Genomic DNA, 24,417 nt, shown 5'->3' with positions numbered 1-24,417 from the left:
TTCTGTCCAGTGGCATCCTGGATATTGTATAATGCATGTAGATATGGCCCTTGCCCCTAAAGGGGACCCCTAAAGGGCCATATCGTCAATTGCATTTTGCTTAGTTGCACAACGAAATACATTTTCCTTGATACACAACTATATAACTCTAAGAACCAGTGTAGTGGCTTTCATAGATCTCCTCCTGTAATACGTAAAAATAGGTAACGGAGCTATAACTCCAAGAACCAACGTAGTGGTCTCTCCAAGACAACCTTGAATTTTGGGCGTGGTCAGAGACTGCGCTGAGGCAATGCTCAGAATGATAGATTGCGTCTCATTATTATGCCAAAAACCAGCGCGGTGGTCTCTCTAAGCCAACCTATGATTTGCATGGGCTACAGGCAAAGAAGCGGCAAAAGGCTGCATGATGATAGGTGGTCAGGCCACTATGCTGCGGCAATGTTCAAAATGATAGCTTGCATCTAATTATTACGGCAAGAACCAGTGCAGTGGTCTCTCCAAGCCAACCTTCAATTTTAATGATCTGCATGGGTGCATGCCTAGTGACAGGTGGCAAAGCTGCATCAAAAGGTTGCATGATGATAAGTGATCACGCGGCATAGGCTAGAGATTACGTTGTGCGAGGCAGTGCAGAGATGCCATGTGTCGAGCTATGCAGTGTTCTGAACAAATATATTGCGTCTCATTATTACGCCAGTTCGCCTTCATGACGTCGGAAAAATTTTTGACGAGAGTTCGGGTCTGCGCAAAATTCAAATATTCACCTAAAAGCGCATCGTGTCGCGGCTCCAGAATGGCCCCGAAAATAGTTTCGCAATTGGCTACACCCAAGCTAACGTTGACCCATAACCATAAACTCCTTCCAATTACCCTTCATGCATGGGAGAGAGCATCATCATGCCCTTTTATGTATTTGTCAAGGGTGGGGGTTTACTAGTGATAAATATTGACCGTTCAAATAGAGGCCCTGGATTTGTAAAAGGTATATCTTCTACAATGACACATGGATCACATAAAAGTTGTCTATGTTTGACACATCACCTCTTAGAATAATGACCTGTCACCTTTTGATTCGTCCTACTACCTATCCCCAATGTACGTGAATGGCCCTAAGTTGGCCTTTAACACAAATCAAAGTGGAGGTTTGTCACTCGTCACCTTGATGTGTGTCACCTATATAGTTTTTCATTGTCATTATGTATTTGTGTGGTTGTGTGTGCACCTCTCTCTCTCTCTCTCTCTCTCTCTCTCTCTCTCTCTCCCCCTCTCTCTCTCTTTATACATACATACATACATACATATATATGTATATATACATATACATATACGTATACATATATGTATACATATACATATACATATACATATACATATACCTATACATATACATATACATACACACACACACACACACACACACACACACACACACACACACACACACACACACACATCTCAAGGACGGCTATAGAGGGAGAAGGAGGACAAACAAACACATAATAGACTAGTGTAATGTAAGAGTAGGGTAGTCTGTCTCACTCAGATATCTTTAAAGGTGGCTTATTAGAAGGTTTGGTGAATGGCAAGGTTTGGAGGCTTGTACTTTTTTTACTTAAAATGAAAAAAGTAAAAAATCTTTAAATGTGGAATTGGAAGGACCTTAAGGTATTTATATTGTTATTCAAATATTGAAGATTTTATAATAATAGTCCATATGTGTCATTCTAGGGCCTAAGTTATAAGGTGTGAGCGTGTGGCTTTTTATAGGACCAAGTAGAACATAGATAGAGAGTGGGTAGTATGGATTGGGGGTGTAAAAAAATAATTGTTTGAACTTTAAGCTCGAAGTAATAGTGTAAGGAGACAACTCCATTCTCTTACCAATCTTAAGGATTAACAATATTAAGGTAGTGGAGATATTAATGAAATGCATTGGATTCCAAGGGTAGATTGTAGAAGGTAAAATTTATATCATTTTGATTTTGAAGGTTTTTAAAATGAAACCTTTTACAATTTAAGGTTTTTCAAGTAGAAATTAGGTGGACTTTTGTGGATAAATTGCAAATCTAGCATATTAAATATTTTTTTAAAAAAAATTTGTCTTTTAGTATGAAACTTTAAATCAAGTGACTTAGTAGCACTGCCTCCTTGGAGGGAGTGCTATAATGGAGGATTGAAACTCTTTTGTGTATTTCTATGTGCAATTATAAAAACATCAATTAAGTTGTGTTTTGAATCGCCGTTTATGGAAATCATCCTGTAAGAATTACCTTTTAGTAGCCTAGCTCCCTTGTAAAAACAATTTAGACTCTTTTACATCCAAAAGCGCTTGCGTTACTCCTATACTAGGAGAGAGTGCCCATGCGCACTTGTGTACTCTTTTTATTATGACTTCTTGGTAGTACCAAGTAATTTATTAGCATTGCGTCTTTTGAGGTAGTGCTATAGTGGAACGTTGAAACTCTTTTGTGAATTTCCATGTGTAATTTTTATGAAAATGATCTAAGTTATGTGTTTCAAATTGCTATTTATGGAGATCATCCTACAAAATTTTCTTTTTAATAGGCTCCTAACTCTCTTAAAAAAAGTTTTGAGTTCTCTTTTGCATCCAAAAGCCTTTGCTTTGTCACTATACTGGGAGGTAATGTCCACAGCTTGCACTTCTTCACTCTTGCTATTTTAACTTCTATCAAGACTGTAGAAGGAAACTCTTGTTACTTTAACTTCCACCACGTTGGCCTAATGGTCATAGGTTCAAACCTTGGAGGTTGGGGTCCTAGTGTCCTAACTTATGGTCGTGTGTGTGTGTGTGGTGTGCGTGAGCCAGAATAGGATCATGGGTGGGGTACCTTTAAAAAAAAGCTTCCAACAAGATTGTACATTGGTACGAATCTCTCCCTCTACTTTATTTCATCATCAAAATTATGAGTAAGCGTGAGTGCACATTGGACACCCACCCTATTTGACCGTCAAATCTCACTAAACGTAAGTGGATGCCAACCCCTCTCCCATTCATACACATGGGAATAACCTCCTCACCATCCAATCGATGAAAATAATACGTCTCTCAAGAAGCGGTTGATGTTGGTAGCTTGTTCTATTCCGTGGCTAACATCATCGCTCGTATGCACTCCGTTGATTAAAAGGTCTACTTTTGACAACAGGAGATGTAGACAGAGATATCGAAATTGGGGTCCCAGAGTTAAAGCCACTAACAGCTCATCCGAAGTCTATCTACGATCGCACATACTAAAAATAAGGATAAGAGTCGCACGATACCATCCGAAGTCTATCCGACGATCGAACAGCCAGCCTCAAACTTCTTTGAGGATTCAGGAATCATAGGTGTCAGTTACCTGCTTAAAGGAGTTGTCGCACATTAAAACTTGCGGAAGATATCTATAACTGCTGCATCAGTTTGGACATGGGTCTCAGCAAAATATTAATCATCGGAGCAACTGGTCATATTGGGAGACATATAGCAAATGCTAGCATCACTGCCGGTCATCCCACATATTTGCTTCTCAGGAACACAACAGATCCTGATCCTGAGAAGCGTGGACTCGTGGAGAAGTATGCAGCGGCGGGTGCAACGCTTCTTAAGGTACTTTTTCTCTTTCCAGACAATCAAGCACTTATGCATTACTTTCATGAAAAGAGAAAAGGAATTGAGTCGTGCATCACGGACACAGGGTAGCCTGGACGACTTTGATACCTTGGTGGAATCGATCAAGAAGGTGGACGTAGTCATCTCTGCAGTCGGTCATTCGGCACTGGCGGATCAACAGAAGCTTATCTTAGCGATTCAGAAGGCTGGGAATGTGAAGGTTATCCCGTTCAACTTTAAGAACCGTAGAATTGAGCTTTCTTACCATGTATTTGTTGTGGGCAGTCAGTCGACCGGCGATGAACATAAAAAAGTCGATTCTGGCGCTTGTTCTCTCTCCAAATTACCTGTGTAGTCCTGTGGGATGCTCTTTAGCTTCCTCAGTTTGTTGTGGCCCATACATTTACTTAGATTTGTAACACTATAACCCTGACACGAAGCCTTGCAGAGATTTTTCCCTTCAGAATTCGGTGTCGACGTCGATAGGAGCCTCAACAAGCCCCTTAAATCGATGCTGGAAGACAAAGTCCAGGTGAGACGAGCAGTCGAGCGGGCGGGAATCCCATACACTTTTGTTTCGTGCAACAACACATTTCGCCATTTTCTGCTCAATCTTACACAAACAGGATTGGGCTATACTTCGCCTCCACGAGACAAGGTCACGATGTATGGCGATGGCAAAGTAAAAGGTGAGGACTTAATACGATCAAACAATCACGCGAGACTAACGTGTTCAATGTTGAAATTCCGTGTCAAATGTGGTTCGAAGTGTATCGCTTATGAAGTACCATGCTACCAATCCCTTAGGTTTGGCTTAGATCGCAGCGGCTTGCTCAGTTAATCGATTGTCACGGTTGATGAGACGATTGTGATTTGGCTTCAGAGTAGCTCGGGTGGGACCCCTCTCTCCGCTCTCCGAAAAAATGGAGTGCAAAAGGGGGCAAAACTTTATGCACGTGGGGATCGAACCCACAACCTCTTTATAAACCTTTATACGCTCTAACCACTGCACGTCAACAATCCCAACCCAAAAGAGCTCATCAAGTACTGATTCCTTCTGGACTGCGCAGCTGTGTTTGTAGCCGAGGAAGACGTGGGCACCTACACAATCAAAGCCGTGGATGATCCCAGGACTCTAAATAAGATAATGTACATTAGGCCACCCAAGAATATATGCTCTCAGAATGACATTTTTGGAATGTGGGAGCACATGGCAGGCGTCACTCTGGAGAAAACAATCCAGTCCGAAGAGGAGCTCTTCAAGGAGATGGAAGGTGGGTGGAGAGAGAGAGAGAGAGAGAGCTTTTTTTAAAAAAAAAGTGTGTGTGTGAGTCTTGAGAGAGAGAGGGAGGCAGAGAGAGAGAGAAAGTGCACGCATGCACATGTATGACTGGGTGCTTCTAAGGGTGCACGTGAGTGCATATGAAAGGGTGCTTGTGTGTATGTGCATGCATGCACATGTGTCTAGATATGAGTGTGTGTGACATTGTGTGTGTGAAAGCGAGAGAGAGAGAGAGAGAGAGAGAGAGAGAGAGAGAGAGAGTTTCCTCAATAAGTGAGATAATTGTGATGAGAAAGGATCATGATTTTAAATTTGTGCTTACAGAGCTACCCTATCCAAAAAACTTGTACCCTGCATTTAGACAAGCAATGTATGTGCAAGGTGTTGAGATGTCCAAAATAGGACCTAAAGGAGTGGATGCAGCTCAACTCTACCATGGGGAAGTGCCTTATCTTAGTGTGGAGGAATTCCTCCACAATTTTGTTTGAGAGACAAGTCCCTTATTCTATAGTCGACGAGTTCCTCTATAGCTTTGTTGAAAAGACTAAGGTGTTCTCGGATTTTGTGTGATTCAAATAAGCCCTTAAGATTGCAAGGGAACTCATCACATGCCAATCAATAGGGCATCTAAATATTGGCTGATTTATGACATAATTTCTCACAGAATTTGTAAAGAACTGATTTTTTCCTAAATTGTTGGTATACATGTATTAGTATAGAAGTGTCGGCATAAACATTGGTTCTCTAAATTTCCTTAATAGAAAATCTTATTATTACTATGGCTGTTATTAAAGTCAATGATCAATGGTAATACCAATGCTAAGTGATAGGTAATATTGACCACCAAAGCCATGTACACAGAAAAACTATTGTGGGGTAGATTTCAGCCCCATCTGTCCCGCTGTAGAATGGAAAGCAAGATGCATTACAAACACCTTCGGTGGTAGATAAAGATAAATTAGTCATAGACTCTCAATAAAGGAAAAGGCAACAGGTGTTACAAAATTGCAAAAACCTTTGACTAGGGATCCAAAGTGATTGTCTCAACCTAAAAGAGGATATAAAATTGTACAATGTACTACATCATAAGGGGAAACACTAATATAGAGGAGTCCCCATCTACCCTCCTCACTATAAGGCACAGGCCATTTTTCGACAAAAATATCTACGCTTTTAATACTATATTTTTTTTTAAACGAGTGCAAATGTTGGTATTTACATCGCTATTAGCATAAAAAATGAACGGTCGCTTTATAAACATCGCTATATAGCGACTCTGATAAATGTATCTATATAGCGATACTGGTAAGCGTCGCTATATAATGATGCTTAACAGAAACTTAAAAAAAACATTAGTGGGGCTAAATAGGGCCACAGCAAGCCCTATTTTGCCTTACTAATGTTTTTTTTAAGTAATTACAAAAGAATATTATTTGTATAAAATTTTTCTTGTGAAAGAGGTGATACAAAATCGCTCAAAGGAGCCGAGTGACAAAATTAGCATATACATGCAGAAGATATACAACATTGTTTGTTACAAAATTACCCTTTCAAAAAGGGTGATACAAAATCGCTCAAATGAGCCGACATACAAAAGCATATACATGTCGAAGTATATACAAACTACCACTAATACTACTACTACTACTACTACTGCTCAGCTGAATGGTCATCCTCATCCTTGTCGTCGTCATGGTCACGTTGGCCTGATCCCTGGCCCTCGTGAGCATGGATGATTTTTTCAACTTAGTTTCATTAAGAAGCTAAACTTTTATATTGGTCTTGAAAGTTTCTATGCCCTAATAAACATAAACATTTGAAAGATTTGCCAGGATTTGAAACTTTTATGCAAAAAAATTTAAAGTTTCGCTAGGATTTACATTTTTAACTTCAAAATTCAAAAGAAAATATATAAAAGTGTATTGTATCCTATTAATATTGTGAAACTAAAACACTAGACTTGATAAACTTTCGCCAAGATTTTATATTAATATATAAGCATAGCTTCAATAAAAACATCCATGCTTGTGAGCTACGTTGATCCTTGGCCCTTGTCGAAAGCCGTGTAAGCCAAATCCCTCGTCATCACTGCTTACCTCCGCTGATGGGATGTTCGAGCTTGTACCCTAAGAGTGAAACCATATTAATTGGAAATTAGATTGGAACTTAAAGAACAAGAGTGCATGTATGCACAAAAGCACTGGCTTCGGCTCATGAGGCTCTATTAAAATGAAATTTAAGGGCAATTGTTGCATCCATGTAGTTGAAAAATGCAACGTTACTTCAAAGTGGATAGACTCTACTTAACCTTGAGAGACCCGCTTATTGTCACTGATAACTCTCTATATTACAAAGTTCCTCTTTTTTGTCATGGAGGACACAACTACAATCTTAAACTAAAACTTGGATCCTACAGTTTAATGAAAATATCATAAAGAGAGAAAAAAAGAATGAAAAAAAATGTAAACATGAGACAACGACATAGGGTCCATCAAGATCCAATCCTCCCTGCAAATTTGTGCGACGTGGGGAGTTGAGTTGGGGTTTAGGGAGGAAACCTGTGGGTGAGGGCGTGGATGTTCCATTTAGAATCTATTTGAAAAAAAAAAGAACCAAATATGGCTAAGGAGCAAAAGAAAAAAGAACCGAATACGACTAAGGAGAATGAAATAAGCGATTGAAAGAGAATGAAGAAAGAGAGGAAGATTGAAGAGAGGATGAAAGAGTAGAAGAAAAAGAGGGGAAGAGAGAAAGCATGGGCATATGAGCATATGCTCATGCATGGAAAGAGAAGAAAAAAGAGAGGGGAAAAGAAGAAAAGAGAAGGAAAGAGGATGAAAGAGGGGAAAATAAGAAAAGAGAAGGAAAGAGGATGAAAGAGGGGAAAAGAGAGGAAAAAAGAAGAGGGAAAAATAAGAAAAGAGAGGAAAAAAGAGAAAAATCTAGGAAAAAAGAGATGAAGCGAGAAAGCATATGCTTATGCTTATGCATGAGCATATGAGCATATGCTCAAGCATAAGCATAAGCATATGTGCATATGCTCATGCATGAGCATAAGCATAGGCAAATGCATATGCTTATGAAAAGAGGTAAAAGAGGATGAAAGAGAGGAAATAAGAGAGGGGAAAAGAAGAGAAAGAAAGAGGGGAAAAGCTAAGGAAAAAAGAGAGGGGAAAGAAAAGAGAGGAAAAAAGAGATGAAGCAAGAAAGCATATGCTTATGCTTATGCATGAGCATATGAGCATATGCTCATGCATAAGCATAAGCATATGACCATAAGCATAGGCAAATGCATATGCTTATAAAAAGAAGAGAAAAGAGGGTGAAAGACAAGAAATAAGAGAGGGGAAAAGAAGAGAAAGAAGAGAAAGAAAGAGGGAAAAAGAGAAGGAAAAAGGAAAGGGGAAAAGAAGAAAAGAGAGGAAAAAAGAGATGAAGCGAGAAAGCATATGCTTATGCTTATACATGAGCATATGAGCATATGGTCAAGCATAAGCATAAGCATAATCAAATGCATATTCTTATGAAAAGAAGAGAAAAGAGGACGAAAGAGAGGAAATAAGAGAGGGGAAAAGAAGAGAAGAAAGAGGAAGGAAGAGGGGAAAAGAAAAGGGGAAATGAGCATAAGCATAAGAGAAGGAAAAAGAAGAGGGAAAAATAAGAAAAGAGAGGAGAAAAGAAAAAAAGACAGGAAAAAAGAGAAAAAGAGACAAAGCATATGCTTATGCTTATGCATGAGCATATGAGATTGGCTTATGCTCATATGCTTTTCCCCTCTCTTATTTCCTCTCTTTCATCGTCTTTTCTCCTCTTTACCTATGCTTATGCTTATGCTCATATGCTCTCTTTCATCGTCTTTACCTATGCTTATGCTCATATGCTTATAAAAAGAGAGGAAATAAAAGAGGGGAAAAGCATATGAGCATAAGCCAATGCTCATGCATAAGCATATGAGCATAAGCATAGGCAAATGCATATGCTTATGAAAAGAAGAGAAAAGAGGATGAAACAGAGGAAATAAGAGAGGGGAAAAGAAGAGAAAGAAGAGAAAGAAAGCTCAGGGGAAAAGAGATGGAAAAAAGAGAGGGGAAAAGAAAAAAAGAGAGGAAGAAGAGGAAATAAGAGAGGGAGGGAAAGAGGGGGGAGAGAGGGAGGAAAAGAGGAGGAAAAGAGAAAAAGAGGGGAATAAGAGAAGAGAGGGTTGCTACGCCCATCACTACAGCTAGCGCTTAAGGTGCTAGCTACAAGCCAATGCAAATAACGGAAATTAAAAAATGAAAAAAGAGGAAGCACTTTCTTACTTGGAAAATTTACCCACTCGATGTTTCGTGGACTGGCCCTATAAAAGAGAGGAAACAAACAATTTTTCAAATAACTAATTAGAGGAAGGAGGAGGTTGGAGAAGCAACTTTCCAAAGAGATTGGATTGAGGGGACAACCTTAAGCCTACAAACAAGGAGAAAGCATGAAAGGAAGGGAAATAAAAGGAAGAGAAATACCAAAAAGAGAAGAGGTGAGTCTTTCTTCTTTCACCAAATCTCGTTTTTTGTTCTTAATCTCAGAAAATCAAGCATGAAAATTAGCACATAGGCTTAGCAATGCAAGGAGAAACATGCTTCAACACTCACAAAACAAAATTTCACAAAAAATGAACCTACATTGGTTAAAGAGACACACCTTCTTGAAAAACTTCCTTTCACACAAGCAGAGAGGGAGAAGGGAGGAGAGGGAGCACAAGTGTTGGGAGAGGGGCTGGGTAGGGGTGAGGAGTATGGGGAATAGAGAGGAGGAAAGTGAGGTCACTGAATATAAGATGGGAGGAGAGAGTTTTGCTTTTTCTACAATAGAGTTGTGTAAGACGACATCCCGTGGGATTTCGGGTTTTAGCCCCTGGCATCGCTATATAGTGACATTGGTCAGTCGCTATATAGTGACACTTAATATCCTAAAAGCATCGATATATAGTGACAGAACAGGGCAAAGCATCGCTATATAGCGATGGTTCAGGGCACTTATTCTAAGGAGAGAGAAAAGGAGCTCATGGGTGGCTAGTTTTTAGATCTTAATGATTTCCTTGCAGGTCATGTTGTGCTTTTGGAGGTGTGTAGATGGAAGGGACGAGTGAAAGCTCATCAGATGATGAGCCAATGGTCGAGAGTGCAGAGTGGCTAATGGAGAGGTTTATTGTCATTACACTCATTACAAGCGAGAAGTACGGCATCAATGCCGTATTGTCATGCACCACTTGTAGATGTATGGGGGGGAGCCCAAATCAGTACCCACCATTGGTAGTGCACGTGGTGATGGATCATCGGTAAGTTAATGCTATTTGAGTTCGTGATTAATATTGCAAGCATACACGACATGAAACCTTGAGACAAGATCTTATATTTACGTGAAACCTTGAGAGAGGATGAGGAGGTGGCGAGGATGCACGTATACCTTCATACTTTGAGCAGGACTATAGTCTCTCGGATGTGCCAAATGATGACGAGGGTAGGTAGACATAATGAATTCTAATTTTAGGGGCACTACATCACATGTACACGTGATGTCTGAGTCCGAGGTCAATATGCAAGAGTTGCAATCAACAAAGTTGTATAAGGGTGCTAGGATGTCTAAACTACGGGCTTGTCTCTCAATCTTGAATCTGTAAGCAAAGTATGGGTGGTTGGATACAAGTGTCTCGGCCTTAATGAGGTTAGCTCCCGCATTAATTTGTCTCATTATTTGGATATTGTTTGTTATGAGAATCATGTATGTTTGAGAAACATCATTATTCGAAGCCTATGTATGTTGCCTGCACCAAATACCATGCCTGCATCAAGAGATGAAGCGAAGAAGATGCTAACAATGGTGGGTATGGATTATGATACCATGCATGCTTGCCGTAATGATTGTATTCTCTTACGTCGTGAGTATGGAGATTTGGCTAGTTGTCCGAAGTGTGGGGAACAATGATATAGAGATGACTTGTAGGGTGAGAAGATCCCGACAAAGGTCTTGAGACACTTTCCCATCATTGCAAGAATACAACACATGTTCCGATGCAAATCCATAGTGGAGTTGATGACTTGGCATGCATCTCATCAATCCACTGATGACACATTGAGGATTATCGCAAATTGTGTAGCTTGGAAGCACATAGACAATTAGTGGTCGGACTTTGCGAGGGAGCCATGCAACTTACATCTTGGGCTCGCCATGGATGGCGTGAACCCTTTCGGGTTATGCTCGACGTCTTGGTTGACATGGCCCATAGTCTTGGTGAATTACAATATCCCACCATGGCTAACAATAAATAAGGGACACCTCATGCTTGCACTGCTTGTGCCAGGGAAGTACAAGGCCAAAATTATGGACATGTACATGGCATCTTTTATAGAGGAGTTACAGATCTTATGGAGAGGAGTGCGGCTCTCTTTGATATTTCTAGAGCTCCTAGACATACCAATGACATTTTGGTTAGGGGAATCTTGATGTGGGCCATGCATGACTACCCAGGATATGGAGAGTGCATAGGTAAATGGTTGTCTCTTTACATGTATAATATAGGATTATGCTTTTATGACTCTCTTTCGTGCGCATGTCTTATACTAACACATTCATGCACACATGCATGACTTGTTACAAGTGGGTACCATGCTTGTCCTGTTTGTGGACCGAGTTTGAGACCGCTTGCATGATACTCTAAACATATGAGAAAAAGTATTTATGAAGGTCATGCTCGATACCTTCCACTGGACCATCCCACGTGTGGAGGTCAGTTGATCCACCACCACTAGATTTGAAGGCAAGTGACTAGATTCAAGCTTTGAGGGTGAATGTAGAGGAGCCTCCTCGTGGTATGAAGAGGCTATCCATCTTTCACGAGCTTCCAAGTATTCACAACAAGACAAAGCACCCACAGATGAGCACACAGATGCGTTTATTAGAACTAAAAAAAAAACTTACGGGCGCATCTATTTCTGCGTCTAGAGACCCGCATCTAATAGCACGTCTATATAGCAGACAGACGCACGTATAGACGCGCATCTAGATGCGTAAATAGATGCTCTGCTAAAAAATTTAAAAGACAGACAGATGCATCGTTAAACGCGTGTATAGACGCATTTATTAATGGTCTTATAGACGTGTTTATAGACGCGCAAATAGACGTCTCTCGAATAGACAGACGCGTATATAGACGCATGATAGACGCGCTGCATAATTTTTTTAATAAAATTTACAGAATGCTGTGTATGTTATGTATGCTATATAGTTACAAGAATCCCATTTCCACATTGTGTAATTCAATTCTTACAGCCAACCGCATTTTAATTACAATTCCAAATAAAACATTACAACTCCAAAATGTAATAAAATTGAAAGCTCAAAAAGTGCTTGTATGTACATATAGCATGAAGCTAAGCCACGTCATGTGGCTTCAAGTACAAAAAATAAGAGGAGTGTATATACAAGAGGCACGAAGCCAAGCCAGTGGCTTTAAGTACAAAAAAGAGTAGCTAGCACTACTTCTATGACTAAGCTATGTTCTCCACGTCCTCGCTCCCTTCCACGCTCCCTTCTGCGCTCCCTTCTCCGCCTCCTTCCTCATCTTCTTGTGCAGGGACCTGTAAACAAGGGACAACATATATCAATGTATGAAAAATCAAATCTTTACTTATAATATTGACATTATTTAATTACTTTCAAATACCTCAGGGGTTGCTCCAGTACCCCAGATATACTACTCCTCAGTGATCAACCCGTCATGATAGAAGTGCTTCCATGTATCTCCTCTGCGATGGTGGTGGTGGTAAGCTATCTCGACAGGAGTAGGGTATCTGCCCACGATGTCAAGCTGTAAGACGACACAATTTGCGGAGGGGTTAGTACAAAGAAACAACCTCCTAATAAACTACATAAGCAATATAATTTGAGATCGATACTTACAAATTGGGCCTCCCATGATTCAACATCCCTTGCTCCAAAATGCACACTTCCATATTGCTCCATCTGGATCCTTCGTGCCTCCACGTGCTGCAGACTGGGGTCCTCCCTTGCTGACTTCATTGCTTTCTTCCACTCACGCTTGTGAGCGGTGTGGGGTCGAGCCTGGCAAGCTTTGCTAGTGCCTGCCTCTTAAGCGAAGGTCTTTTATTGCCAAGTATTGTAACAATTTTTGACTTGGCCCATTAATTTGTGAACTGACGATTGGGGGGGTTAGGATACCTGGAGCGAACAGCAGCGAGGGTCTCATCAGCTAACCTCTTTGGTTGGTCTTTGTAGTGGATAAAGCAATCTCTATAATTGTTAGAAATTACAGAGGGCATGAAGGCCATGATGTCCTTCCCTCGTGCATCCATCAAGATGCCTCCTGTTTGAGTGATGTCATAGAAGATCGTAGCATCACCCGGAGGCATGTCTAAATCATCTGAATCATCATCGTCCCCACCACCACCCCTCCCAAAGCACTGTGCCATGCATCCCCCACTACTCTCCCTGCTACTACGCCTGCTACCGTGTCGTGTCGAGCTAGTATGCTGGCCACTCTGGGACTATGTGGACCACTCGTAGCTGGAGAACCGAGTCTCAACTGCACAGGAGTACACCGATGGCTCTGCGAGATAGAAGGACCTCCTGACGGCATGGGGGAAGGGGCATAAGATGGCATGGGGGAAGGGGCATAAGACGGCATGGGAGAAGGGCCTCGGCTATGTAGCTAGCTGGGCTCTATTGACTCTGCTGGGGTAATCTCAGCTGGTGTGGGGTGGTTTGGAGTCTGTAGTGCCGACTCCTGGGGGGTGTTTAGAGTACCCGTCATATACTCGTATAACTCCGCAGGACTAGGAGGGTGCCGTAAAAGGTTATATAAGTCCCTAAAAATGTATGGAAGCTTCTTCTCCTTTTTCAAAGTTGCTTCTCTTCCTTGTTCACCCTCTTCTTCTTTAAGCTTGGAAGTAAGTGTGGGTGCCTTCCTCTTAAGCATCGAAACTGTGGATCTACTAATAGCAAAGCAAGCAAGCCGTGCGAAGTATAAGTAATGTGAAGAAAAGCAAAGCGAGCGCGCTAAAAGCAGATTTAAAAACTACGTCTATAAGCGCATCTAATAGCGCATCTATACAGGCATCTAAATATGCATATAATTGCGCATCTAAATACACAGAGCAGACAGTTTTAGAGGCGCTTGTAGATGCACACCACAGAACAAACAGACGCAGTTTTAGATGCACCTTTAGATGTGCCACAGAGTTTAAAATTAAATATTTGAAGAAAAGCAAATTTTTTTGGGTTGTTTGTTTGTAGGATGTCTTCATCTTCAACAAGTAGCTCCAGTGAGGATGAATCCCTCCATATCCACCATCGTGAAATGTGGTTGGAGCAAAAAATCAAATGTATGTGTGATCTATGTCGAGGAAACATGTATCGTGCATGCAGGATTACACTCAATCACATCTCAAAGTATGGAGAATGGGATGCAACCGTAAACATGGTAAGTGTTAAAGAGTTAAGGTTGATTGAGATACCTATGGGTGTTCATATGTTTGAGTTATGATCCCGTTTTAATTTGATACAGGATGCAGTGCCACACCCGCATATGTTGCCCTATGCTCGCCGTGAGGAGGCAAAGCGTCAGCGATATGAGGTGGAATCTTCAGGAGGGACCGTTACGGATGCATGGAGTAATGGTAATAGTAGCCCTCTGCCATTACCTCATGAAGCCATGGAGGAGGAGATGTTTGATGATATGGTGCGGGATTTATATGTCCATCAAGGGAGGGATGATAGCATGGAGTAGGATGATCTTTTTACCACAGCATCGACTCCACTGTTTAAGGGGTGCACATTCTCTATTCTACGTGCCTCCCTTGAATTACTAAACTTGCAAACCATCTATGGATGGAGCAATGCAAGTTTGAATGCATTACTCAAGTAAGCTTTAAAGTCTATTTTGCAAACATGCTGAATTATGCTAGTGGGTCGATTACTCGAATGCTTTTTCTCATTTATGGTCTTCACGTGCAGGCTGTTGTGTAAAATGCTTCCAAGGGAGAATAAATTACCGACCTCAAGAGATATGGCAAGGCAACATGTGACCTCTCTTGGAGGATTAGATTACAAGCGCATCCATGCATGTGTCAATGATTGTGTTTTGTTTTGTGGACTACATAAGGATGCAAGAGAGTGCCCTACTTGTGGAAAGGCAAGATATAGAGCAGATCTCAAAACTTTGGACGTTCCTCGTAAGGTTCTGCGACATTTTTCCATAATCCCTCGCATCCAACATATGTTCAAGTGCAAATCCATTGCAGAGCTCATGTCATGGCATTCCTCCCATCGATCAACCGATGGCAAGTGGAGAACTCCGGCAGACTCTCCTGCATGGAAGCATATTGAAGACACATGGCCAAGCTTGAAGGAAGAACCTAGGAGCTTGAGACTTGGATTGGGTATGGACGGTGTGAACCCATTTGGTCTCAAAAGCACCTCTTATAGTGTATGGCCAGTGATATTGGTGAATTATAATCTTCCACCCTCTATGGCTATTAAGAAAGGACATGTTATGCTGTCCCTTCTAATTCTAGGGAAACATAAAGTCAAAAATCCTGATGTTTATTTGGAGCCTTTGATCGATGAGCTAGAGATACTTTGGAGAGGTATCGAGGTGCATGATGTGAACAGGCCTCCCTCATCACGAGACTTCAACTGCAAAGCAATCTTGATGTGGACGATGCATGAAGTCTTCCCAAGTTATGGCGAGTGTCCAGGTAAGTCCAGGTAAGCATTGCACTTCTAATTATGAATAGGCAAAGGATGTGGCACCCTAAAGCCACTTTCAACTCTTAATTGTGTCTATTGTTCAGGTCTCACTACATCGGGTTACCATGCATGTCCTGTTTGTGGTCCTTCGCTAGTTGCCTCATGGGTAGACCCATTGAATAAGGTCATCTATGAGAATCACCATCGATTTCTCCCACCTGATCATCCTAGATATGTTGCCCCTTGGAATGAAGTCCTCCCACAATCACTCACCATGGGAGATTGGATGAGAATTTGGGACGGTTCCACGACTCCTCCACCACTTGGCATGAGCTGGTAAGGGTTTATAACTATTGTGTGCTATATTGGTTGGAAATAAAGATTGCCCGCTAACACTTTATTTTGTTTAGATACTCCATCTTTTATCGTTTACCATATTGGTCCCACCTCAAGATCAATCACCTGCTTGATCCCATGCATATCTTCAAGAATGTGGCATCTACCATTTGGGAGCATTTGAATGGGACACGAGATTTCGTAGGCATAAGGAAGGATCTACGTACCATAGGGAGGATGTGTGAAGCTTGGCCACAAGAGAGACCAAATGGGCATGTTTTTTTACCTCGTGCACCGTGGAGGTTATCGAGAGGTTATCAAAGCTAGAGATGGCGGCGGTGAAGCGCGCTATTACTACAATTCGTACTCCCACTGGATGCATGAGGTATTTGAAGGGAGCCTTTACAAAGAGCAAGAAAAGAGGTGTAGAGCAATTATATGGCTTGAAATCTCATGATTGGCACAAGATGCTCCAAGTAAGTATTTTATGTACTTAATATCTTTTTCCTTTCAAATTTGTGAGTGAATAATTATAAGCAACTAATCAACCACCTCCTCGTGGGTTCAGTTCATACTACCTACTAGCATTTCACGTAGTGCATCGAAAGACGTGAAAGATTGTATTTACAAGATGGGCGAGCTTGTGAGGTACTTTACATGATATAAAATATGATGCATATCAATGCTCCATGCAAGGTGTTCATATTGCTAATATGGTGTACTTTTTCATTTCTAGGTATGTGAGCTCAAAGGAAATAGATCCCACCACGCTTGAGAATGCTCGAGTTATGTCAGTGGAGGTGGTTTGTTTAGTGGAGGAGACATTTCCACGTTCTATTCTCACAAGCCAACTACATCTTATAGTGCATTTGGTGGATGAGATTGCTATATGCGATACTATACATGCACGATGGTTGTTCTTCCTCGAGCGCTTCATGAAGACCTTAAAGGGCTTCTTGAGACAAAATGCAAGACCCGAAGGTAGCATGGCCGAGGGTTGGTTGGTACAAGAGTCACTTGTATATATTTCTGAGTTTCTTGTTGATGTGGATAGCTCTCTCCCACGACTATGGAGAGATGATGAAGACCTAAGGATGACCTCTATTCTGCCTCAAGGGAAAGGATGCAACAAAGTAATAGACACAAAGTTGCATAATAGTATCAACCTCTATTGCATGCTTAATAGTGATGTGATGAAAAGATGGGTGACAAGATACGAGGATGCAAAGGTAAGAAGACAAGAAGATAGGGCCCTCTTTCGTACACACCATGGATCTCATGTGCCATACCCTCAGTATCTAAGAGCACTTCTAAAGGATATTCATGTGGATTGGCTACTTGATGAAATGGAGAAAGCAGAGAAAGATGATGGGATGCATATCACAATGGAAGAATGGGAGTATGCTAGGGGATGCATGAGCAAGGTCGGTATATAGAATGTTATGCATAAGTTAGGAGCTTTCAATAATTTAGATTGCTTATTTAATTGGTTTTTTCTTGGTGTAGTGCACTATGTTCAATGCTATATGGTGTGAGGGCAAGCATTTTCGAACACAACGGATTGATGATAAGAGAAACACACAAGATTGCAGCATCATTGCTAGCTTTGAGGGAGCCAATGGAGCCATGGATGATTACTGTGGCATAATCCAAGATATTATTAAGCTTGACTTTCGATGCTTCTTTGTGTATCTTTTGGATGTAAAGTGGTTTAAGGACGTGGTGGAAAGAGGCCCTAATGCAACAATCAAATGCCATGCAAGTGGCTTTGTAACTATTGACTCCACAAAGTTTTGGCAAAGTAGGAAGGACACACTAGTACTACCACAACAATGTGAACAGGTACTGTGCACACATATAAAAATACTCGATTTTAAATATTTGATGCAAGGAAAATAACATGATTGTATTTGTGTTTGAATTAGGTTGTCTATCAACCAATGGTGGATAATAATAGATGGTGGCATGTCATACCTATTATGCCACGTTCCAAAGTGATGTATAGTACATTTACTAATATGGAGCGTATGGAGGATGATCATGGCCATGGATGTGATGATGACCATGATACGAGAGAGGAGGATGATCATGAGATAGGAGATACAGACATTGAGGCCATTACCTATGAGGACGAGCTTACCATTGGTGATGCTGATTTCGATGAGCACATGAGTAGCACAAGTAGTAGTGGGTTGAATGTATTTGTAGATCTAAACACTTGTTTGGATTTTGAAGTAGATAGTTTGGCAAGGGTTGATCTCATTGAGGATGAGATTGAACCATAGCCCATCATTGATATTGGCAAAACTATTTTACATATTGCATAAATTCTCTATTCAAGCAATGCCTATAGACACGCCCGCTATTTTGTGCATCTATCAAGCGCATCTATAGTTGCTTTGTGTTGTAAAGATTGAGGTCAGTTACAAATCAATCATCTCTTGGATATCTTCAAGAATGTGGGGGCTACTATTTGGGCACACTTGGTTGGTTCCAGAGACTCGAGAGGACTACAAGAAGACTTACCCGCTATGAATAGGATGCGTCATTTGTGGCCCCAAGGCAGACATTTCCTCTTTTTGAACATCCACAGGGTACATGCATTGCTTGAAAGGAGCATTTTCAATGGACAATAAGCTTAATGAGCTCAAGTCGCATGATTGGCACAAGGTCTTATAGGTATTCAAACCTCTAGGATTAGTGTAATTATGATTATGTTATATTGTTGACATGACTTCTTTGTTGAGTTCATCCTTCCAATTACAGTGAAAGGGTGCTTACAAGAAGATGTTAGAAATGCTATATTCAAGATCAGTGGTATTGTGAGGTATGCTTACTATCAAATAGCATTGATTGCATTTTCTTCAATTTCAATTGAATAATCTGTAGACTGATTATATGAAAATATCTTACATGGGCATGTGAAATAGGTGGATATCTCAAAAAGAGATCTCCATATCGAGCATCGAGAAGGCTAGGGTGGACTCCATCAAAGCCATATGCTTGCTTGACAAGCACTTTCCCTCGAGCATTATGACAACTCAAGTGCACTTGCTTGTGCACATAGTTGATGAGGTGGCCATTGCAGGTACCACTCATAGCCGGTGGATGTTTTTTCTTGAGTAGTTTATGAAAAGTTTAAAGGGATTTGTAGAACAGAGAGCAACACTGCAAGCAAGCATGGCAGAGGGATGGCTTGTGCAAGAGTCATTAGTATACATCATACAGTTTCTTGCATCCATGATCCCAATATGCCGCAAGCTTGGCATAACAAGGATGATGATCGCATCATTGGCGAGGTTCCCCAAGGAAAAGGGATTGAAAGAAAGATGAGTGAAGAGCAAATAGAGAAATTCAATAAGTTCTATATCCTCAATAGCAAGGAGATGCAGAAGTGCATTGAGAGATATGAAATGGCCAAAGCAGAAAGAATAAATGCAAGGACAAGATTCAGAGTAATGTATAAGTGATGGCAACCATATCCACAGGATCTTGCCCTTCTCCCCACTCACATGTCACTTGATTGGCTACAATTGGCTCTACGTAAAGCCGAACACAATGGAGAGACAATAAATGAGCGCGAGCAAGAGTTATCATCTGGATGTATGATGCATGTAAGTTTCTTACCTCTTGACATGATTTAGTAATTATTTGTGGCAATATACGCTATAAAATAGATGCATCCTCATTGTTTTAATGATGCTCTTTTGCAGTACAAAAAGTACAGTGCATTATGGTCATATGGATGACATTTTTGTGTGGAACACATCGATTCAAAGAGAGTCACATATGATTGTGGAGTCATGGCTAACTTCACACAAGATAGCCGAGCAAGTGCTTCGGATACCAATCTTCTCTCCTCGCACTTGGATTATTGTGGCAGCATACGTCAAGTTTATGAAACTGATTTCAGATGATTTAGTATTTTCATTCTTGATGAAAAATGGTTTAGAACTATTTACAATGGTCCCCATGCAATAGTGAGGAAAGATAGTAGTGGTTTCTTTGCAATAGACTCCACCAAACTTTGAACTGATGAAAGTGATACTTTTGTTCTTCCCGAGCATTGTGAGTAGGTGCATACTAATGATTTAATTAATCGAAGCTTTCATTTTTAAAGATCCATTGGTACATGTACTTAAGCATATTTTCATAAATATAATTGATGGCATTTGGCACCCATCTTCAATATAGGTGGTTTTTCATCCGGATCATTATGATCCAAGATGGTGGTATGTGATCCAAGTTGCACCACGAAGTAAGCAAATTTTTGAAGATAGAGATGTGGATATGGAGATGCCACTACCAATGTTAGATCCAATTGATCCAGAAGGATCTAGCAAAGAAGATGAAGATCACAATATGAGCCAAGGGGAAGGTGTACATAATGACATCATACGGGAGGAAGATGGAGATCATGATATTGAGGAAGAAGACGACGATCATCAAGAATCACCAGACTGTATTGAAGAAGATGATCAAGTCTTAGGTGAATGTATGATGCCAGAGTATGATGATGATATAGGAGATCAACTTGGTATAGAGTTGGAGATAGACTTGTTTGGCGCGCTAGACTTGGCTCAAGATGAAGCCATTGATGTAAATGCTCTTCGTTGATTTTTTTCATCTCAAACTTGGAGATGAATATATGAGCTTCAAACTTGATGTACATGCTCTTGTACTTTTATTCTTTCAAAGGATAAAACATGTATGAAAAGGAAAAAAAAATTGTCATTGGAAAAAACAATCTTTAAAGGTCGATATGGGGAGAAACACTCTCTGTAAAATGTCGCTATAGGAAATTGTCTCAGAGTCGCTATATAATGACCTTCGACAAGTCTGGCAAGTGCCGCTATATAGCGACTCTATATAAATGTCACTATATAGTGACACTTGCCTACAATCGCTATATAGTGACACTTTTCTAAACTCGCTTTGCTTCTCGATGATTAGCACCCCACGTGCGTTAAACATCGGTGCTTAAGCATTGGAATAAGGCCTGTGTATAGTCGTGCCTCTATGGTCCTCCTTATAGAGCGCTCATCCTAGTGCATCACTACACATTGATACAGGTATTGTTGTAGGCACCATTATCGGTACTAGTTTGGGTTGAATGCAATTGAGAGAGGATGTTTCTAAAGTAAAGTAAAATCAGTATAATTAAAAGAAACTAGTAACAGATTCAATATAATTACAAGAAACTAGTATAAGATTATGAAGGACTGAGCAATAGATTTCAATTGAATTGCTTCCAAGCCAATCAAGCTATTCTACAACCTTTGATTTGAACTTATCAAATAGCTTATGTTGTTATACTACACTCCATTATGTTGAACTTTTCATTGGTTTTCTTTCAACCAACCAATGCATATGTGAGATAACATAAGAATCATCGAAGGTCATCCCTGATGATCTGTTGCATAATGTGAGATAACATAAGAATCATCTAAGGTCATCCCTGATGATATCTCATGTCATCGATAGAATATGACAAATCCTCAGGCCTAGGTGCCCAAAATGGTGTTTGAGGAGTCATTTTGGGTTACCCTATCCCAGGGTATCCAATGGGGTAGCTATCCCCATATGGAGGGAGGCATTATTTGTGGATCCACAAGCAAGGAGGGGCATGTGTTATCCTTTATGTGAGAGGGGAATGTCTCTTCGCTTAGGAGGCCGTGGGTTATCTATTAGGTTGCTACTTAGATGGACATCCTCTGTGATATCCTTCTCTTCACAATAATAATGGCAATAGTTCGTCTTGTGGGAGTAGATCTCCTAACTAGGAGACCAATCAAGATGGGTTGACTATGGGACAATGGATAAACGTATTGACAAAGCGCAAGATGATGCAGAACAATGCAGCCGAGGCCAATCCATCAACTACACAGATGCCTACTAGTAGGGAAAAAGGTTCTATTAAAACACCAAGTAATGCTAAGAAGGTTCCTGAGAAGGATGCAAGTCTTGTAGCTAACCTGAAAGCAAGTATGCACTGCCCACAGGCCTGCAAGAGATTGTATTTTTAGATTTGGAATATGGGTTTACCCCATGTGATGAAATGCCATCTTCATCAAGTCATTGGTATTGTGATATCTCTTATTGTAGTCTAAATGTCTTCCAATTATTATGCATGGTCTTCATCTGAATAGAGATCATAAACCTTAAAATAATTTGATTATCATACATTAATCTTATAATGTCTTGCATTTGAGGTTTGTGACCATGGATCCTTTTATTGAAGGTATATTTATATATTAATATAAAATTTTAGCGAAACTTTATTGAGCTATTCTTTTAAGTTTCACAATATTGCAGATAGGATCTAGCACAATTTTGTATATTTTCATTTGAATTTTAGAGTAAAATATGCAAATCCTGGTGAAACTTCAAAATTTCTCACATAAAAGTTTCAAATCCTGGCGAATGTTTCAAACACTTATCTTTGTGTGAAAATACAGACTTTCGACACCAATATAAAATTTTTGCTTCTTAATGAAACTAACATGAAAAAATCATCCTTGTTTGTGACTGCTTACCTCATCACTCCCCTCGAAGAACTTAAAAGCTGGGCAGGGAATTGTATCTTATTAAAATTATAGTTCAAAAATTGGGAGTTGTAGATATTTGCACCTGTGCATAAACATGTGTTAACTTAATGAGAGAGTGAGAGATGGAGAGAGGTGCCTTGATGAAGCTTGATCATGTTGTGGTTTATATGAGTGATAAAAAATTAGCCTTTTGTATGGTCATGTATACAAAAGGTCCTTTCAAATTCTAGCCTAAGATGAGTGCAAAGATAGCATGTGGTTCGCATCTAGGTTAGCATAGGAGAGCACTAAAAAGATATGCTACAAATCTAGGGATCATTCACAGTACTAAGCAAGATTGCAATACCCCTCATGAACTCAGAGAGTACGATTTTGTTGTCTCCCCCAAGATCTGACTATTACGTGATCCCAGAGAGCAAGAATGCAGAATGGCGTGCACTTGTGATAGACATGAATGGTGTGCTAATTTATCATCACAACCATGAAAAGCAGCTATTTTGGCCGCGATGGCATCATCACACATGGCAAGTATGAGACTTCTACAAAGGGCCCGATCGCAACTTGACATTTCTAGTACCAGCGAACATAGAGATTTTTCTCTGTTGGGCTACTCAATGGTTTGACATATATATATGGAGCTCCCAATGGAGACACAACTTGTTGTGGTGCTTTAAGTTGTGTTTTCTTGGCCTAGAGAATGTTATCTCAGGATTTTTGGATCAAGAATATTGCGACAGGGCACATTTCACCATTTTTTATGGGAAACCAATATTTTTCAAGCACTTGTGGTATTTTTGGGAGAACACCCTTTCTTTGACGTGTCGAGCACCGTGCTTCTAGATGACAACTTCTACAAGTGTACTAGAAATCTAGAAGGAGGTTTTATAGCTCGGGGGGGTCACTCATCATATGTAACCCTATCACATGTGTTCAACAGAAGGACATTTTTAATATCTAAAATTTACAAAAGTTAATTTACATATGGGAGTATTTAAAACAATTTTGGGAAAAATTTACGGATTTGTATAGAAAAAGGGTACATTTTATTAATGAAAATTTTATAGATAAGGGATGTTAGAAATAGGTCTTGAACACACGTGATATAGAAGGTTTGTACATAGTGACCCCCTCGATTAGAGAAAGAGGTTTCAAAAAGAGAATCAGGACTAGCAATTACAGTGTCTTTGTTAGTTATGCATCATGGATAGGGGACATGGTTTTTATTTTTAATTTTACACTCTTGACCAGTCTCACAATCAGTTTGAAAGATGCTTTTAAGCACTGAAAAAGCGGTGTCCATGGACACTCATTTTTAGTCCACTCAATCGTGTTATTACACATTCCTGCAATCCTTAATCTCTTTGCATGATTTCCTACAATCCATGAGCTCTCTCGAATCTTTCCTATTCAAGCTTGAAAGCAAGATTCTCAACCTTACAATCTTTCTCCACCCTTCAAACCTTTCTTTACTCTTCAACACTTTCAAACCACCATGCCCAAGGCACCTCATGGATCTAAAGAAGACCTTTTGGCACCACTTGAAGGCATACTTTGTAGGCTTGCAACAAATTTTCATTATGTTCATGGGTTGAGTGTTAAAGGAGGGAATCCTTGTCAATTTTGAGGTACTAGTAGGTAAATTTCAAATGAGGATTCAAAGCATGATTTTCCCGAGGGGTGTATATAGGTTATCCATATGTGGAGTATTAAAAAGGCCCCCTACCTATGGATAACCTATATACACCCCATCTATAGAATTTGATAAGATTAAAGTATCCCTAACAGATTATTTCTCTTCTGTGAGAAAATCAAAATTCTTATTAATTCTTGAAAAATGATGTTTTCTTTATTTATATAATCTTTGGGTTTTGATGTGATATGTTGGTTGTAGGATATCT

General features: G+C 40.2%; 1 protein-coding gene across 1 annotated transcript; it reads left to right on the top strand.

Annotated features, from left to right (window-relative positions):
* Positions 1-3,256: 3,256 nt before the first annotated feature.
* Positions 3,257-5,609, top strand: LOC147882536 (phenylcoumaran benzylic ether reductase IRL1-like). The gene is made up of 5 exons (XM_087400755.1): positions 3,257-3,607; positions 3,696-3,830; positions 4,059-4,299; positions 4,681-4,884; positions 5,217-5,609. Exons 1-5 carry the CDS (start codon positions 3,428-3,430, stop codon positions 5,378-5,380), a joined length of 924 nt encoding a protein of 307 aa, XP_087256881.1. The 5' UTR covers positions 3,257-3,427; the 3' UTR covers positions 5,381-5,609.
* Positions 5,610-24,417: the final 18,808 nt, after the last annotated feature.

The sequence above is a fragment of the Dipteris shenzhenensis genome, chromosome 29, assembly GCF_047967505.1.
Source record: "Dipteris shenzhenensis isolate YYH24624 ecotype China chromosome 29, Dip_SZ_1.0, whole genome shotgun sequence".
Classification (NCBI taxonomy): Eukaryota; Viridiplantae; Streptophyta; class Polypodiopsida; order Gleicheniales; family Dipteridaceae; genus Dipteris; species Dipteris shenzhenensis.
The sequence above is the reverse complement of the archived record's forward strand: the minus strand, read 5'-3'. Positions and strand labels throughout refer to the sequence as shown.